General features: G+C 38.3%; 1 protein-coding gene across 1 annotated transcript; it reads left to right on the plus strand.

Annotated features, from left to right (window-relative positions):
• Positions 1–8,521: 8,521 nt before the first annotated feature.
• Scg2 (secretogranin II) lies at positions 8,522–10,381 on the plus strand. The gene has a single exon (XM_071619350.1). The coding sequence runs from the start codon at positions 8,522–8,524 to the stop codon at positions 10,379–10,381; it is 1,860 nt and encodes a 619-aa protein (XP_071475451.1).
• Positions 10,382–19,727: the final 9,346 nt, after the last annotated feature.

Here is a 19,727-nt window from a genome sequence, read left to right on the forward strand (position 1 = left end):
TCACATAGCATACAGGTTCTATGTCCCTTCTTCATTGTCAAGTGTGCTAATTCCTGCTCAGGTGGTCATGACTGATTGATGTATTTAACCTTACCATAGACCTCCTGAAGATCCTGTACCAAAAATTCAAAATAAAAAAATGTTCCTAAGATGTGCAATCTAGACACAGGGAGAAAGATTCAGGTTGAAGAGCCTTTTCTCAGTTCCCTATCTCATACTGTATATGCAAATATGCTACCTCCAGAAATGATATGTTCAATTTACCAAGGAGCAAGCCATCTCAAATCCCTACAAAGGCTGAATGGGCTGTGAGTAGTCATCTGGTGAGTCTGTGGGAGCCCTGGACTCAAAATGCTAAACTTAACCCTGAGGATGCTATACTTCAACCTTGAAGACTCTTGTGTCCCTCTGGGATTCTGATTAAAAGGAAGGATAGAAGACTGTAGGTGGGTGATATTCAAGCAGAAAAATATCCTTATTAAAATATTTGCATGTGAATTCTGAAAACATCAATTCACAAAACAGTTATATCAGGAAGATCTGAAAGATTGAGACATTCAGTGTTGTTTTAAGCAAAATAATTAACTTCTAGTGCATAAACTTCCCTCCTGAAATCCATTGAGGGAGCAGATGCCCAAATATTCATGGCATTAGATTAAGAGAATGGTACTTGCTTTTCCTCCAAGCACCAGATGGTTCCAAAATCCAAAATCAATGGAGAGGAAATCCTGAATTTATTTGGTTTTCATAGTTCTCATTGAGGGTTTGTGAAAAATATCATATTTTATTACATAGTAGACAAATGAAAATTAATTTTACAACAGACTCCTATTTCACAAAGAGAAATGATCAAGGACTAGAGAGAGCCCTAACTGTTACTTATCACATTTTAGGGCATCCGTAAGTTGTTACCTTGATAAGCACAGGACACAGTTCATTTATAAACCAATACTGAAATTAAGAAAATGATTTATCTTGCTCATTTTGTTTGATTTATAACACAAATACCAGAGAAGCATTTTGCAAAACAAGGAAAAAATTAGAAAAATATAGAATGCTCCTCTAGCGGAAGGATATTTTCCTTAAACACAATCTAAACTTAATTTACTAACAATGTCTGCAGTTCAGATGGATAAAGGTGGTTCATTTGCATAAGAAAACTTTGATAGGATTAAAAAACTTCTGAGAGGGAATGTATGAACAAGTAGAAATGAGAGAACTTTAATTTAATACAACATATATTTGTCCAACCTTGATATCCAAGGCACTGGACATAGCCCAAGGGAACCATGATAAAAACAGAAGTACCGCCTCCCGGAACCTACTGGATCTTGTCAGGAAACTGTGCAGTTATATTATTAAGTCAAGGGTACCCTGTTTCTGATTTTTTATTTTTTGTCCTCCAAATACAAATTTGGTAGACTCTGCCTTTGAGAGCAAAGTGGGAAAATATTTCATTCTTCTTTAGTGAGTTTTTAAAAATCCATCTTGTGACAAAAACATTTGCTTAAAAAGAAAGTATACTATAAGTAAAAGAAGTTTAAGTAAAACTTGGGAGTAAAGCATAAGAGAGGTAAAAAGTATATACAAGGAGTATAAATACGAATTTTTTTTAAAGGAAGGAAAGCAGAGAGGTGAGGAATGAGCAAGGAAAAAGTGGCCAAGACCTTGAGGGGCTGAGGGAGGGCATGACACCATCTCTCTGGTCATATGCAGGGAGACTTGAGCTCAGGATCATGCAGATTGCACTCCTCTCTCAGAGTCCTGACTAGTTCTAAGGGATGGAGAATGAGGAAGTTAGAGCAGGAAAGAGGTAGGGTGTGTGTGTGTGTGTGTGTGTGTGTGTGTGTGTGTGAGGGGGGGGGAGGGAGAGAAGTCATAAGCACATTGACCTTTTGGTTCTTAATTGCTTTCATATAAATTGAAACAAAATGGGAAGTGTAATGGAGTGGAAGAGAGATAAGTTTCACATTAAGACATTAAAAGATTACTAAGGTAAAGGATTGCTTGCTTGTAAAAAGTGACAGAAAAATCAAAATGTGCATCTAAATGAAATATGAAATTGAATAACAAAGAAAAAAATGACCAGGATTTAAGAAAATTCAATCACAAAAGCAAATTAGTCTGCTCTAATTACTTAGAGTTAAATTGTGAATGATTATCTTGAACTTAACAGCACTGTGGTGAGGATGCAAGCTAATTTACTAAAAGCCGTTATCATACACAGTACATAATTATTTTGAAATTGTTCACGATACAGAGATTTGTTTCTTGGAGGCAATGATAGTTGGCAATTTAGACCTAATAGAAAATTGAAATTTTATAAGAAAATGTCTAAAATGATCTTATCTCAGGCTCAGTGATTAAAAAGATACATAGGTTATCTTTAATGTTTTATCCATGCTCTAAAATATTTCACATCAATAAAAAGGTTGAGTTCTATGTATGTATTGCACTTTAACTTCTCCAAAAAGACTCCTATTCGGGAAATAGTTCCTTTTACAACCAATAACTGCTAGCAAAAATGATGACTTTTAGACACACATTAAATAAAACACATTAAAAATCTATAAAAAATAGGCAGGTAAATAGAATTGTTCAAATTTAGTAGTTACTCTCATGTTTGGAAGACATTTTAGTATGCCCAGTTAACCAAGGAAGTGAACTATTGTTAATTCTTGCTTTCCATTTGTATTGCCCTGATAGCAGTCCAGACTTACACCATTCGGGTAGTGACCAGGAAAAGTCATTGAGACAATTCCTAAGGAATTTTGTTAAAGTAATTTCGTTCTGGACATGGATCTTTAAAGACTGGATCTGTGCCATATTCATTTCTGTATTTCTATCACCTAGCACAGTGCTTGAATCATAATCTTTATTGTGCAAATACCGATGAAAAGACCAAGGTTCAAATCCTAGTTCTACCAATTATGAGCCAGGAACTAATGTTCAACTTACTTACTTCTAATTGGTAGTTCATTCACCTGTAGAGGAGATGAAATAGCTATCTGTTAAAACTGTTAGGATTAAATTAGATTCCCAGGACAGTGTTAGGGATATAATAGAACTTAATAAATGATATGTATTTTTCATAGTATCATAAAGTAGGCAGGCATCAAACTGCCCATATGTGGCTCATTGCTCTACTCACACCTTGATCTTGATGGGGCTTGTCTATTCCTGTGGCTGCCTATTGACATATTACTTCTTAAACACTCGAATGAGGTTCTACATGTCTTTTGGATTGCTAAAGGCATTTCTAGGCAAGAATTTTACTTCAGGGCCCTAGAAGAACTATAGCTTTTGGTCCTTGCCAAATACGTTCAGGCTTACATAAGTGAACTAACCTGCTCAAAGCAACTTCCTTGAGGGCTTTTAATTGTGTTGAACTGACTGCAGAATTTTCTGAGGCTGTGTTGATACTGGTCAGCTCGACTGGTCACATAGAAATCCTGGACAGTAAATTAGGCCAAACTCATAATAGCTTGTTAGGGTCTATAAACAAGTCACGATGGCGCCTGGCATTTTGCCAGGGGGAGTGGTTTGTGAAGTAACACCAGTGAGCCATTAAGTGTGGAGATTCCTTATTGGTTGACTGCTGTATCTAGTTTATGCTAATTAAGATAAGCTGTGTGTAATGTATAAATACCCCTCCCGTCCTACAATAAACGGCTCCCACTCCTGCTGTATCAATGTATACAAGTTGCTCGTCACCCCCGGGTTATTTTGCTGCAGCCGGACTGCGGCAATAGCTAGCCAGAGCTTTGTTAAGATTTTTAAAAAATCTTAGCTGTCAATGAATGAACTGGTGTCATTAAGATGATGCCTTGTAAATAGGACATGTTCACTCAAGTCTCTTCAACCCAGCTCTTGATCATGCACTAAAAGCCCTTTAAAAGGAATATTAGAGGAATTGGCCATATGACTCCAGTATACAGCTATCTGAGTTCCTTGTCAACCAACATCCAACTGTCTCCTCATCATTTAGGAAAATCCATGCCTTCACCAGGATAGCCAATGGGGAGAATCAAGGGTCACTTTCACCAAGATTTTATTTTCATAATATTTTAAACTATTTCCACTTTCCTTGATAAATTTGAGAGTATTGTGGCTTATCTAGTGCAGTTAGAAATCAGTTTTTAAAGACCTGATAATGATAAATCTAAGCTTAGGTCCATTCATCTGGAGGACTTCCTTGTGCCCCCTCAGTTTCTAGGTTGAACCAACTTTTATCCTGACTAACTAGTCTCTTAGTGCTTTCCAATTTATGTAAAAATCATCTATTTATTTATTTGTAATTTTCATCAAGTTAAATTCTTCCCAAAGGCAAAAAAAAAATTATTTTTCTATCATCAGCATTTAGCAATGTATCTGGTACCTAGTAGGTATTGTAACTTCTGGACTGATTATATAATCAGTGACTGATTATTCACTTAGCAGAGACATAAAGGATCTCTTGTAGCAAAATTCTTTTGTATTCTTAGAGTATATTTCAACATATACAGTTTTTAGAGGATTCATACCTTTAATAAAATAAAATTAAAAATTTAGACCTACATAAATTATTAATATACATAATCAGGTAACATGGCAAAGCATAGCAATGATTATGAATTACAAATCTAAGAGGTTGGGAGTTAACTACTATATTATTCCCTGGATTGGCCCCATTCATGGAAGGCATTCAACTCATCTGATTCAACAAAAGAAGAAAAATTTCTCTTGATTGCAAGAGAATTCCAATTATAAATGTGTCACATTTTTCTTCAACAGGAAAATAATTTGTTTTTTTTTCCTGGTCGAAGTATTTTCATCAATGCTAACTTCTGAGCTTCCCTTTCTGAGATCAGATATTGCAAAAGATACCAAAAGATTCATATAGAATTACCAGCTGCTATACTTGAAATTTTGTGAATACCTATTTCAAAAAACATTTTGAAGCTTTTAAAGTAGATTCTCATATAAAAATAGGCAGCTCTCCTTTTTATTCAAATAAACATGATATTTAGAAGAATGATGCCTGTGGCTATGACATGAAATATAGCCTCTCATATTCATAACATGTCCTCCATTCATCTTAGGTAATACCAGGAAATGATAAAGCAATTTCTTCGTGGACAATGAAACAAAATAATCCTTATCTGCAAAACTTTCTTCTAACAGTGAGGATGGCAGCAAAACCAACAAAAGTGACAACAAAAACCATTATAGCAAGGTATTAGAACATCAGAACACAGACGAAATTATCTTGCAATTAGTCATGTCTATCTGACAGATTTCTAAGGGAATTTGTGCAAAGCATTTTATTTCAAGCCTCAAAGATTTTGATAAAAGAAAAAGGGAAACTGCAGTTTTTGCCACAAAAAGACAGGTGGCGTAAGCATGCAACACTTTAAAAAATACATAAAGTGATTATTTTCTCTGGGATCCTTTGAAAAAGCTCGCTTGTGCTGGGGTTTGTGGCTGAGCCGGTGACGTCAGTGTGCAGTGCGGAGTCAGGCGCGGCGGCTCCCTATAAGCCGAGGAGCTGTCCGGGTGCTGAAACGGCCCGAGGAGCTCAGCCTGCGGACCAGGAGGAACATGCTGTGGACCTTCCCTGCCCTGTAAGACAGAGGTAAGGCTGCTTTTCTCTTGGATTTACTGGAAAGTTGCGAACTGCGTGTTTTCCCCTCAATTCCTAGCTGAGAAGGAAAAAACGAACGCTTGACAAGCTTATAATCGATAGAAAACTGAAGAGCAACCTGCTGCTCTTCCGCCAATGTAAGGATACCATATGTGTATGTCTATGATTGCCTCTGTGATTTCTCCTACTCGCTGTTGGCTATTTATTAACTTAAATGCTATTAGATAACCCTATGTAAAAAGAGTGAAAAGTTAAGGATTTTAGTGCCAATACATATATTAACGTAAAGTTGACCACACCTGATATTTTTGTTTCCTTCCTTAATGTGTGGTTGCTTAAGAGCCAGATACAAACCCAGGGATATAATTTATGTGCTTAATATTCGTAACAGTAGGTTACCAACGATTCAAAGGCTGTTAGACACATTAGTCATAGAGAAAACCAATTTAGAACTATTCTTTCCTTCCATGCTTACCTTACAAGAGCTCTAAATTAACTAACTATATTTAATTATTCTGAAATGGTAATATTAAGGGCTTCCATTATTATCTCTAAATTGTAGTCCTAGGGAAGTAGCTTAGAATGATCATAAAAACAGACTTCTTCCTTTTTCTAGGGTGAAATAGTATCTTGGGGTATAGGTTAGATATGACCATGAATTATAGAGAAATGATGATGTTGAATACATGTTGAGAACATTCATAACTGTACAAATTATTACTGGAATTATTGTTCTTTGATTGAAAGAGATTGTACAATACTTTGCTAAAGATTTTGATTTGGATCAAGTTTTTTTTTTTATCTCAACTAGTTGAATTGCTCAAATTAGATATATCCACATGTGTTACTGCTCCATTGTTGATGTTCCTGTCTGATTTTGGTATAAATGACGTTTTAACTTAACATATTTTAATGATAGCTATCAAGTGACCTTGATAGAAAATTAAATTTTAATTCAAACCCTGTATCATATATTAGAGCTGTTGAACTGCAACCAGGGAAAGAAATCTTTTGAGTCTGAAAGGCTGTGACTATGTCATCCAAACTGAATCGGGATAAATGACCAAAGGGTAGTACTTGTTAGCTGTGGTTTAAACAACTGCAATGAGTATTTCACTCCAACTTTACAGCAAAACCTACTTCCAAAGAACCAATTTTAAAGACAAGCACATAATCCATATATTAAGAATAACTAAAGAAAATAGTTTCCAAGAAAATAATTTCAATCAGGTTTTTAAGATTACTATTTAAAAAGCCAGTATTGAAAATGATTACCAAAAGTAAATTAATCTTGAAATAATATGAAGAGGGATGTATAATATGTATAATGTACTTAAACCTAAGAATTTTATGAATAAAATTATAGTACACACTTATTCAGGGCAAATATTTTGGATGTATTATTTGAAATACCTTTAGAGGCTTTTCTTTCAGTTAACTAAGTAATTGAGTTAATAGGGATTATTTTAATAGAAGTAATGTAACTGTGTAAAGTTTCTATAATTATACTATTTTTAAGCTCTAAAACTGAAAACATTAATTCCTGATATAATCTAGTGAACAATGGTACTTTCCACAATTGATTTCAAATGTAACAGAAAATTTTGCACGTATATCTTATCTATCACAAAACCATGATCCGGTAAAGACATGAACAAATTTGTGAACTTATTTTAAATGAATTTTATTTACAATTAAATTGCTGTTGAAATAGCTTTTCAACATTAGCAATGCCAAATATAAAACATGTAAAAACTAATCCTCTTGCTAATTCATGAGAATTTTAAAGAGCTGGAGAAAAAAAAAATGAATGAAGAGTTTTAAGTAGGAAGAATTCAACACATTGTCTGTGTTTATCTAAATTGGGATTTACATAGTAGTTATTTTAAGCTTTTTTTAACAGTATGAGTCATTTTAAGATTTCACAGGTCCACACAAAAATAGACACAGACATAAGACAAACTGAATCTGAGCACTTACAAGTTTAGAAATAGACTAGTTAAGTAAACTTATGTTCTCTCTGTAACATCTGTTATTATTTACTATACACTCTTGAGGGCTGATGAAAAATATAACCATAATTGTGTTTTGCAAGTAGTCATAATTTAATTATTAGAAGAAATATGGAGCACAGAGATTTTGCTGACACAGAAAGAAACTATATTGGTTGAGCCTACTTGCTATGACCTGAAGAAGGTTATTAATTGCTAGATGGATTTGATGTCAGAGTAAGAAAAATTATTTCTGAAAAATATCCATATGATATCCATCCAGAAATTCCATACAATTGACACTAATATACTGAATAGCATCAATATATATAGCAAATTGACACTAATATACTGTATAGTATCAATATATAACAACTGCTTCTGTTGTGTTTCTACAACAAAAATTGATGAATAATTCATAAAACAAACCACATGTTTTTTGTTACAATCTTAATGATAAAATTGTGTGTGTACCTGTGTGTTTTATAACAAATTATTTTGCCAATCTTTTTACTATAATGCTATATGAGATAACTGCAATTTATCTTGGAGAGTTTTTTCTCTTTTATTAAAAAAACAACATGTACTAAAAATCAAACTATAAGTTTTAGAAATGAAACAATTTGAGAAAACTCATGACAGTGTTTTTGTTACTGTTTTAACTGAGGAAACTATGCAAGTTTGATGCAAATGAGTGGCAATTTTGCTAAAGATTCCTGGAGTTAGTTTGGGAGAATCACATGGAAGATAATTTGTGGACTTTAGAGAGCTATCTTCAGTGCAATGTGAAATTGTCTCGTCTTTTTTTTTTTCTGCTCAGTGGTCTATTTGTTTTGCTATAGTGTCTTCTAGTCAGTCTCATTTGTCTTAATTCATGTTTTCTATGCTTTAAGGAAATCTTTAAAACATGGCAGAAGCTAAGACCCACCAGCTTGGAGCAGCCCTGTCTCTTATCCATTTAATTTTCTTCATCTCTGGAGTTGAGGCAGCTTCATTCCAGAGAAACCAGCTTCTTCAGAAAGAACCAGACCCAAGATTGGAAAATGCCCAAAAGTTTCCCAGTCCTGAGATGATCAGGGCTTTGGAGTACATAGAAAAGCTCCGGCAGCAAGCTCACAAAGAAGAAAGCAGCCCAGACTATAATCCCTACCAAGGTGTCTCTGCTCCCCTTCAGCCAAAAGAAAATGGTGAGGAAAGCCACCTGCTGGAGAGCTCAAGGGATTCGCTGAGCGAAGATGAGTGGATGAAGATAATCCTTGAAGCTCTGAGGCAGGCAGAAAGTGAGCCTCAATCTGTACTGAAAGAAAACAAGCCCTATGCCATGAATTCGGAAAAGAACTTCCCAGGGGATGTGACGGATGATTACGAAACTCAACAGTGGCCAGAGAGGAAGCTCAAGCACATGCGATTCCCTCTGATGTATGAAGAGAATTCCAGGGACAACCCCTTCAAACGCACAAATGAAATAGTAGAGGAACAGTACACACCTCAAAGTCTTGCTACCCTGGAGTCTGTCTTCCAAGAGCTGGGGAAACTGACAGGACCAAACAACCAGAAAAGGGAGAGGGCTGATGAGGAGCAAAAGCTGTACACAGACGACGAAGATGACATCTATAAGGCCAGTAACATCGCCTATGAAGATGTGGTCGGGGGAGAAGATTGGAACCCAGTGGAGGAGAAAATAGAGACTCACACCCAGGAAGAGGTGAGGGACAGCAAAGAGAATATGGAAAAAAATGAACAAGTCAATGAAGAAATGAAGCGTTCGGGGCAGCAGGGGCTCCAGGATGAAGATCTCCAGAAAGAGAATAAAGTCCAGCTCTCAGACGACGTTGCCAAAGTAATCGCCTATTTGAAAAGGTTAGTGAGTGCCGCAGGGGGTGGGAGGTCTCAGAATGGGCAAAATGGGGAAAGAGCAGCCAAGCTCTTTGAGAAACCACTCGATTCTCAGTCTATTTATCAGTTGATTGAAATCTCCAGGAATTTACAGATACCCCCTGAAGACCTGATCGACATGCTCAAAACTGGGGAGAAGCCAAGTGGGTCAGTGGAGCCTGAGCAGGACCTCGACCTACCTGCTGACCTAGACGACGTCTCAGAGGCTGACTTAGACCATCCGGACCTGTTCCCAAATAAGATGCTCTCCAAGAGTGGGTACCCCAAGACACCTGGTCATGCCGTGACAGAGGCCTTACCAGATGGACTCAGCGTTGAGGACATTTTAAATCTTTTAGGGATGGAGAGTGCAACCAATCAAAAGCCTCCATATTTTCCCAATCAGTATAACAGAGAGAAGGTTCTGCTGAGGCTCCCCTATGGTCCTGGAAGATCTAGAGCAAACCAGCTTCCCAAAGCTGCCTGGATGCCTGATGTTGAAAACAGACAAGTGGCCTTCGAAAACCCGAATGACAAGGATCAAGAGTTAGGAGAGTACTTGGCCCGGATGCTGGTGAAGTACCCTGAGATCATGAATTCAAACCAGGTGAAGCGAGTGCCCAGTCCAGGCTCATCTGAAGATGACCTACAGGAAGAAGACCAACTGGAGCAGGTAATCAAGGAGCATTTGAGCCAAGGCAACTCTCAGGAGACTGAGAAACCGTCCCCGGTGAGCAAGAGATTCCCGGTGGGGTCCCCGAAGAATGACGACACCCCGAACAGACAGTACTTGGATGAAGACCTGCTAATGAAAGTTCTGGAGTACCTCAACCAAGAAAAGGCAGAAAAGGGGAGGGAGCACGTTGCAAAGCGAGCCATGGAAAATATGTAGGCGGCTTTCCTCAACTGCCCAATTTTCACTCCTCTCACCCCAAGTGAACCCCAGCATTTCTCTTTAGTGTGTTGACTTCTATCCTGTTAACACTGTACTATCTTTAAATGATGTACAGGCAGATGATTCCAGGTCACTGGGGAGTCTGCTTCACTCGCTCTGAGTTGTTCTCTTGTGTATGGATCTGTGTAAATGTTATGACTCTGGATTAAAAAAAATTATTATGTCCTTTATTCAAGAAAGATATCTATGATAGTGTTTAACAGTGTATCTAATGGCTGTGGCATTGTTGATGCTCACATATGATAAAGAGTGTCCTATAATTCTCTTGAAAATTTTTAAGATTTACTGAATTATTTTGTTACTGTCTGTAGTGTTTTGTGGAGTACTGGAGCAAAAACAATAAAGCATTATAAATATATAGTTTTACTTATAAGGCCTTTTCTATTGTGTGTTTTATTGTTGGTTAATAAATGTTATTTCTGGGCACCTTTGGACTCTTCATTCGGGAAAACCAGAACTGATGGCTGTGGAGCAAGCTGTATGGACCCAAGAGAGAAAATTATTCCTGTCCCTGGCAATCCAGGTAAGATATAATGGGATGGATATGTGTTCATGCTATCTGCCTGCAGGAAGCAGCATCTTCTAACAGCCCACTGTTTATGCTTCCCCACGGTGTTACACACATATATCATTTATGGGATAAACATTTTGGTGTAGTATTTATGTCTCTCACCCTTGATTTATAAAAATAAAGACATTTAAATCTTTCATACCCATAACCACTTTAAAACAAACAAATTTAAAAGAGTGAGAGAATAGAATATGTGGCAAGCACAAATGTCTACAAAGTTGAAAGCAACCTGCCTATTCCCAGGATGCTTTGGTCCCCAGAAGACAAGGCTGTAGCCAGAGGCTCTCCAAACTGACCATTAGGCAAGTGACAGGGCACAGTTGCAGGGGAATGACCGAGTGCCCTCTCTGCTGCCTGGTGGACTAGGTAGTGCGTAATCATCACAGTGTGTGTCAAATAAATAGTCATTACACATGATGTCCTGATGGCATGGCAGGCATTATACTAAACACTTTGCAGACTTTAGCTCATTTAGTACACTCTACGTCACTGTCGGGTCTGTTTCTAGCATCACCCCACTTTCCCTTTATATGTGGGAAAACAAAACAGAAAATTTGAATATCTTTCCCCAAGTCGTCCAGCATTTAGAATTGTCAATGTTTGTTTTTAATCATTTCACCACATTGCCTATCTGGGAGGTGCCCTTTGAGCTGAGGGTTGCGACTCGGGAAGTGGGATAGTGATAGCTCGTGTGGTTTCACATGGGTACTTCCAAAGGAGAGCCCATTTGGGTGTGTGTGTGTGTGTGCACGCGTGCGTGTATGGGGGGGACCCCTGAGCTGACAAAAGGTAACCTTGGGAGGGCCTGGATGCCTTGGGGAAAATACTGAATGTAGGTTTTCCTACTTTCTTCCCAGACTATTTTCCATTCAATTTTCGGACAATTTCATGGAATTTTGGAATCTGTGGGTGGAGGAGGCCTTGGAGGTGATTATCCCTACAGAGTTTCTCACGAGTGTCCTTGCTCTCTAATACTTTCAAGATAGGCCATTACTACCCCACAGGCAGTGCTATGAAGTAGACACTGCGGATGCCTGTCTGCAGAAAGCACTTCTGCATGGGGTACCAGTTAATTTTCTACAGAGCCCTTGGAGATCAAGGTTATTCTTATCTGTGGAAACTCAGAAGGGTGAGATAAGCTGCCACTGTTGTACACCCGGTTAGTGGTGGAGTGGGACTTTAACCTGTAATCAACCATTATCCTCCTAACTGTGCCCTTCCACTTGGGCCTGATGCTTTGCGGTGAATGGAGTCAGATGTATGGGGGTTAAACAAGAGCAAGCTGGAGCTCCTTCAAATGGAGAAAACTGGGGCAATATGCAGTTTAAAATCTAGGGAACATATTTATACACCATACTTTTTCAGCCTCCATATACATCACTCAACCACTGTATACTCTCTAATTTTCTGTATCATGCAGTAAGCTCTTCCCTGGATTCTAAGTCTACTGGGATATTTCCACCCCAGCCCAAAGCAAAAATAAGAATGAGGCACCTGCATTTCCACCCAACAGAATTTTGTCACTATGATGTTTAAATACTTTATTGAGAAATCAGGCAACAAGAGCAAGTTAACTAACAGACACAGCTAACAAATCTCCAGGTTGGGATTTATACACAGATGGGTGGGGATGCAGACCCTTACTCTTTGTTGCTTCTGTTGAAGCCTTAGCTGGGCTTGCAGTTCCATGACTCTCTAAGGGAGAAATTTAGACACCAAGATTGGCAGTTGGAAGATATTTTAATCTGGGATATATATGTTCTGCCTGACCTCCCCAGTGATTGTTGGTGGAGTGGTACTCCAAGACATCAGTCAGCAAGCATCTTTGCCTTTTTGTAGTAACATAATGTTCCCAGCTATTGACTCATCAGACTAACTTATGCCTGATCCAAAGCTTTTATTTTTCATAAGTACTTCAGTATGTTGCTCCCTAGCCTAAGAAAGGAAAGTTCTATTCAAGGATGTGGATGACACATTAGTTGATATGAAAGCAACACGTTGGCTCCTCTCCCTGTCAGAAACCTCCTTCATCAGAAGTCAAAGGTAGCTCAAGCCTTCCAAGCAGAGAGCCCCTGCAGGTTACCACCAGGAAGAGAGAAAAACTGTACACTAAAACTGCCCCACGCCTTTTCAGAAGTCCATCTCTGCATCAGTGGGAATCAGATGGGAGCCTGGCATTCTGTAGACTCCCTGCAAGACCCTCACCTGCCAAACCTTCCCTCCCCTACATGCTTGTGGCTTGTGGGGACAGTTAGAACCCATCTGAACATGATCTTTGTAACAAGACTTCCAATTCACTCTTCATCTGCTGTACTCAAACTTCTCTAAACTTTGCACAGCACCTTCCTGAGCCCCAGCTTGTACTCCTCCACATATTCAATGAAGTTTCTCTTTATGCCAATTAATACTCAAGATTACATAAGCAAAATACTCTGCACCATCAATTTCTGTGACAATGCTTTTCAATTTCTTCCTTTCCACAAAGGTGGCAGATTCCCTTACAGATTCTCTTCCTTTCTTTTTGCTAATTCCAGTACGTTTTCCTTCTCTCTTCCATAAAAATATTCACATATGAATTTCATGCCAGCTCTTACTGTCCCTCGTGGCTGTCTTGATCTACCTCCCAGGTCACTTCCCCTCATTCATGGAAGACAGCTGCTCCTGCCCTCTGTCACACTTTCTAGCACTGTTTGTCTAAACGCTTGTTGATTTCCATATCCACGAAGACAATCTTTCCAGTTCCCCAGGCTTCATTCTCTATTTTCCCTCTGTATTTTCATGTCATTCTTTCTTGTTAAGAACTGCAACCCATCTTCAATCTCAATTCTGAGCATTTCTTTCTAACACTCAGCTTATATTTTTTCAGTGCTCTTCCTCTACCACCTCAGTTCCAATAATCCTTCCAACCACCAAAAAATGGAATCCATTGACCGCCTTTTGAGTCCTGCTCATCTCCTTTACTCTTGGCCATCCACCTTGTTCAGTATACATTTCCAGGTTAGTCATCAACATCACTCCCTTGCAAACATTCTTACCTCTCTTCTGTCTCATGTTTTATTGTAATGCTTTTTTGCTGAACAACTTCAGTAAGTTCAATTTGTACTTATTTATCCCTCCTCTCTTACCATTGAAGTTAGCAGGAGGAAGACACATAACTGCCTTGGCAGATACCTGTTCATGATCTTCCAGTGGCCCGTAATGCTGCTCCTCTGTAGTTGTCAGAGGTCCTTAATTTAGTCATCTCCCATTCCTTAGCCAATAGTACCATAGTTTTCACTCTGAAAATTTCCACAATCAATGCTCCCAGATAATTATCTGGCTTTCGCTTTTACTGAGGGAAAAAAAAAAAAAAGGAGCATCCCAAGAAGGACTACGGATCCTCACCTTCACTTGGGCCCACCACCTGCATCTGTGACAATATGGTCTACTTTCCTGTTTTTGATTTTTGGTTGACTGATCTGTGGTTCTGTCTTTATTAACCCCTCACTTGTGCACTGGATCCTGACTTCCTCCTTACTCAAGAAACTTGTTTCGGCAATTGTCCACTTTTTATTCTTTACTCAGTCATTCCTATCAGCCTACAAAGGGGCTTCTTTCTCTTGGCTGCAAAACCAACCAGCAAAGCAAATAAAAGTTCTCTCCGGATCCCTTTCCCCTATACCTGCCACCCCAGGCCTTCTCTTCCCGTTGCAGAAAAATCCCATTAAAGAGTGGTGTGTCCTCATCCAGATTCTCCCCTTCCATAGAATTAGATCTTTTCAGTTTTAATTATAAAATTATAAAATCTGATATCAGATTCCAGTCCTCACCTTCTATGACTTAGTAGTCTTTGACAATGACATCACCTTTTAACTTTTAAACACCTCCTTTGCTTGGTTCAGGCCACTGATCATGCCGCCTCTCTCTATCTCACTGGCTACTCTTTCTCAGTCTCCTCTGCGTCTTCTTGATCTCCAGTATTGGAGACCAGAGTTCAGACCTTGTAACCCTTGGATGATCCCATCAATCGTCCTAGCTTTCACTACCAACAACTGTTTGATAACTGCCAAATCTGTATGTCTAGCTCATGTTTCTGTGAATGCCACACTTAAAAATTCAACTCTCTAGATGACATTGGCACTCGGGTGACTAATAGATATCTCAAATGTAACATCTATAGAAGATTTTTTTTTTTTTTTGGTGGTGCTGGGGATTGAAGCCACAGCCTTGTGCATGCAAGGCAAGCACTCTATAAACTGAGCTATATCCCCAGCCCAGTTTAATTCTTGATTTCCACTCTTGACAAAATTCTGGCTCCTCTCACAGACTTTTCTACCCCAGCCACTCAGCCTAAAGCAAATGTTTGTCACTTATTACTTTCATCAGTGACTCTGCTTTTTGTCTTATAATCTATTTATTACTGGCAGTAAATCTTGTTCCAAACTCAAAATAAATCCACATTTTCTCACACCATCCATTGTTATAAGCGTTCTATAAACTGTGATCTTCTCTCAACCATGTCAGATCTGTCTTTTCACCACATTTTCAAGGTAGCCACCATTATGATCCAATGGTGACCTAGACAAGATGACATGTAGCCCAAGGACCAACTTTATTGTGCTGATCTGCAATGACTTACACGATCCAGCTCTGAATTAAATTCCGGGCACTTTCCCCACTGCTCTATCCTTCTCTTCTACAATGGTCTCCTCCTTGTGCTTCAAAATGCCATGCTTATTCCTCCTCAAGACTTTTGCATTTCCTGTTCCTCTTTCAGAAATGCTATTTCCTCAAAGAACTGCATGATCTAATCCCTTACCTCCTTCAAGTGTTTATTCAGATTTGACTTTTTGGTGTCATTTTTCCTAAAACTTCCTAAAACTTTAACTCAAACATTTGTTTTGTATTCCCTTTCTTTACTCAGTGTTTTTCTTTTGCATTTATACAGCTAACAGCACTCTGATCTTAAGAACTGTCCACTCCTCCATAATTCCATGTGATATTCTAGAGGGAAGTTTTTGTTTTGTTTTAATCATTGTTGATTCTCTAGCTATCTAGATCAGTAACAAACAAAATAGTTAGTGAGTAAATGAATGAATTGTGAACCAGGAGATGGGGGATGGTAAAAGGAGAAAATGTAGGAAGAGTGGAGTGGAGATGACTTTGGATGTAGAATAGCAAAAAGAAAGTAAATTTTTGTTAATAGGATAAAGAAAACAGGTATGTATATAATTTTATTATACCAATTTTTATTATGAACATTTTATTATATAAAGTAATATTTTTGTTATACCAATATAAATATGGTAAGGCTTACTTGAGTTTTCAAAGAATAAAATTTATGGGGAAAATAAAATTCTTCTTCTTCCTTTTTTTTTTGGTACCAGGGATTGAACCTACGTTCTCATATTCCCAGCTCTTTTTATTTTTTATTATGAAATGAAATTTTGATCTAGGTTTCAACATCCTTTCTTATCAAGTCCTCCACATTGGTGCAAAAGAGACGTGGCAGCAGCTCTGCTCTCATGCACCCCAGTAACTTAGCAGGAAGGGGACAATCAGGAGCTCTCAACTTGAGAAAGCTGGGTCCAGCTATGTTTTCAATTTAACTTATGCATTATCAGAAGGGCCCAGGCCATGATTAGCAATCCTCTCAGATGATACAGCTTTCTAATATTACAAAAGTACAGTCATTTTGGTATTTTTTTAGCGATATAAGTGAGAATTATAGTTATTTTGACCCATCGAAAAAAAATCACTATTATAATAATGCTATGGGATTAGTCACATGTGGATAGAAGCAATGGCAGTGAATGCATAGCTACTATGGCTAATGCAGCTTAATCTGAGACTATTATTCCTGACAGGTGGAAGGCCAGGAAGACCCCTGGGCTTTTCATCAGGGAACTTCAAAGAACCAAGGACTAAAAAGCCAGGGGAATCTTCCTGGCTACTTTATGTCTTTTTTTTTTTTTTAAGATGTGGATGGACCTTTATTTTATTCATTTATTTATATGCGGTGCTGAGACTCAAACCTAGTGCCTCACACGTGCTAGGCAAGTGCTCTACCACTGAGCCACAACCCCAGCCCTACTTTATACCTTTTGATCTGCAACAAAGATGATGATTTGCCTTCAAGTGTTCAGACACTATCTACCTCTAGGTGGTTTATTATTGCAGCCCTTGGCAATTTTTTTTTTCTGGAGGACCAAAACCACATATGCATGTCTAGCTAAATTCCATATCATTTGCATATGTCTCTATCCCTTGTTTTCTACATCCAGGACATTTTCACATAAAAATGCATTGCTGATACTTTGAAGTTTGTTATTTTATCAGACTCCTTTTAAGCCTATTAAATTATTGTCATTGGTGTGACTTCTGGACTTCATGGCAGGGGTGGGGGTCGGGGGAGGGGGAGAATTAGGCAAGGTAGGCCCCAGTGGCTTTCTAAGACACAATGATGTAGCTGCCGTAGTGGTACTCCCTGTTGCTCCTGCACATATTTTTATCTTGATACTTTTTGGCTCCTCAGCCTGCTTACTTGTCCTTCCTTTACCTACTGTTAGTATTTAAGTCATCCCTAGAGGCTTAGCACGCATGCTGCTACCTCCATTCAGAGAGCTCCTACTGTTCCTTTTCCCAGTGATCACAGGGTTTTTCTCTTACCTCCATCGTAATACTTAATGCTCTAGGCCTTGCTATATGACCGTGGCTCCTCAGATGGACCCGTCTACCTCACATGTCATATGATACGCTCTTTGAGGTCCAGGGCCAGCTCTGAACACCTTTTCTGTATCCTCCACAGTGCCCACCACTATGCCTCTTTCATTCCAGTTGTTCAAAGTACGTGTGTGGGGTGGATGGGCAGACATTGAGAGGCAGACCTCTCCACTGCTGCTCTGCTTTCCAGAGCCTGTGTAATGCCTCCTGTCCTCCCAGCTCAATGGTGCAGAAGAATAAGACCTACTATGCATTCCACTTGGCCTCAGGAGGGGCTCTTGGTCTTGGTGTTTTCAGAACACTGAAATCTCAAAACAGTGCTGTTTTTAAGATTATGTAGTTTAATATAGGACTTAATTTGTGTTTGAACTCTATCCTAGATTCCCATACTAGCATCTCCTTTTACTGGTAAATTTTGTCTAGAACAACTGTCTTTGTTCATATCTTACTGGGTAGTTCAGAATGCAACATAAAAATGCAGCCTTGTTAGGATTGACTGAAATGTTGATTCCTGCATGAAAGCTCAAAGAGCATCCGGAAAGTTCTCTGACCTGATGTATTGGAACTTTCACCTGGAGAAGAAATTTTGGGGCTGAGAAAAAAGACCAAATGTAAAGCCCTGGCTTTCTGACTTATCTGGACAGGCATTTAATCTAACTGAATCTGAAGGTAAGGAATTATGAGTGCCTTACAGGACTTTTGTAAGGATTTAGTGACAATGTGTGTGAACTGCTTTACAGTGCCTGGAGCAGAGTAGTTGCCACCCGATCAATGAACCAACAACTATTACTAACCATCTGCAAAATGTAAATTCTCATGTTTGACATTACGTAGTGAGAGATACATATATAATGGATTTCTACAAAAACAGACCACATTGTGAAAGCACTTTTGCTCCATTTACAAACAGAATTATTTCTCATGCTGCATCTATTTTGAGAAATGATTTGTGATGGAGCAACAAGTTCTGATTCCATCTGTTATGGGGTCCAATTTAACTGAGGCCATTTCATGGGAACTGGAATATTCAGAAGTCTGTGGGTGGGATGAACCAACACTTCAGGTTTATTCTAAGCCTAAAATTTCAATTTTTGCTAAAATTAATCCAGATTGGCAGGGGAAATTGATGAGATCAAGTTTAATATCATTGTCCTTTTTACATACTGTCCCAATCCCATCATTTTGTTTTTTAAAAAAATTTGCAATAAGATAATGAGGATTTGAAAAAATTCATTTGTTCTCTACTTTCCAAAGATGGTACAAAGATAAGCTAACCCCTTTAGGATTACCATAGATGTCTAATAACTGTGATATTTTAAAAATTCAGGCTATATTTTAAAAAGAAATAGCAAAACCTTTCCTTCTTGGGTTTTTCATTCATAGGCGTTACACAGTGAACTGACTAAAAGAGTAAATAAAACAGATGCCCCTCCCCCTCCTTAGTGATAACCCCATAATTCAATTCATTCTGAACCAACAGGTTGCTATGGTAGCAAGAGAGTCAGGGTTACAGCACTGAAGCACTTGGCAATGTGAAATCAGCACAAGGCGGGAAGCACTTCAAGATTCATGAGACCCATGGAAGCAATTTTGTGCTTTAACCTACAGGCTTCCTGCATCTTTAAGAAAATAAGAATAAGCAGGCACAGTGCCAGCCTGAGCCTTGTTAGTGGTTTAGTAGCCTAAGATTGCTGGATGGAGTGAGCCAGGATCTGGGCTTTTTATTTGTTGAGCTTAAGATGTGATCCTGATAAGACTCATATTATAAAGGCAAACTACAGGCAACACAAAATGAATGAGAAGAGTTACAAATTATATGTTCTATGTTTCTAATCACTTCCAGTCAGAGATAAGCAAAAGATTTAATTTTTTATAAATGTGTGTGTTTGGATGCACTGAAGCTCTGTTTTAATTAGAACTCTTGGGGCACAGAATTTTGCCCATTGTGTGACAAACGTGTTGTTAATATAAGATATATATATATATATATATATATATATATATATATAT

Source organism: Marmota flaviventris, chromosome 11 (genome assembly GCF_047511675.1).
Source record: "Marmota flaviventris isolate mMarFla1 chromosome 11, mMarFla1.hap1, whole genome shotgun sequence".
In the NCBI taxonomy this organism is placed as follows: domain Eukaryota; kingdom Metazoa; phylum Chordata; class Mammalia; order Rodentia; family Sciuridae; genus Marmota; species Marmota flaviventris.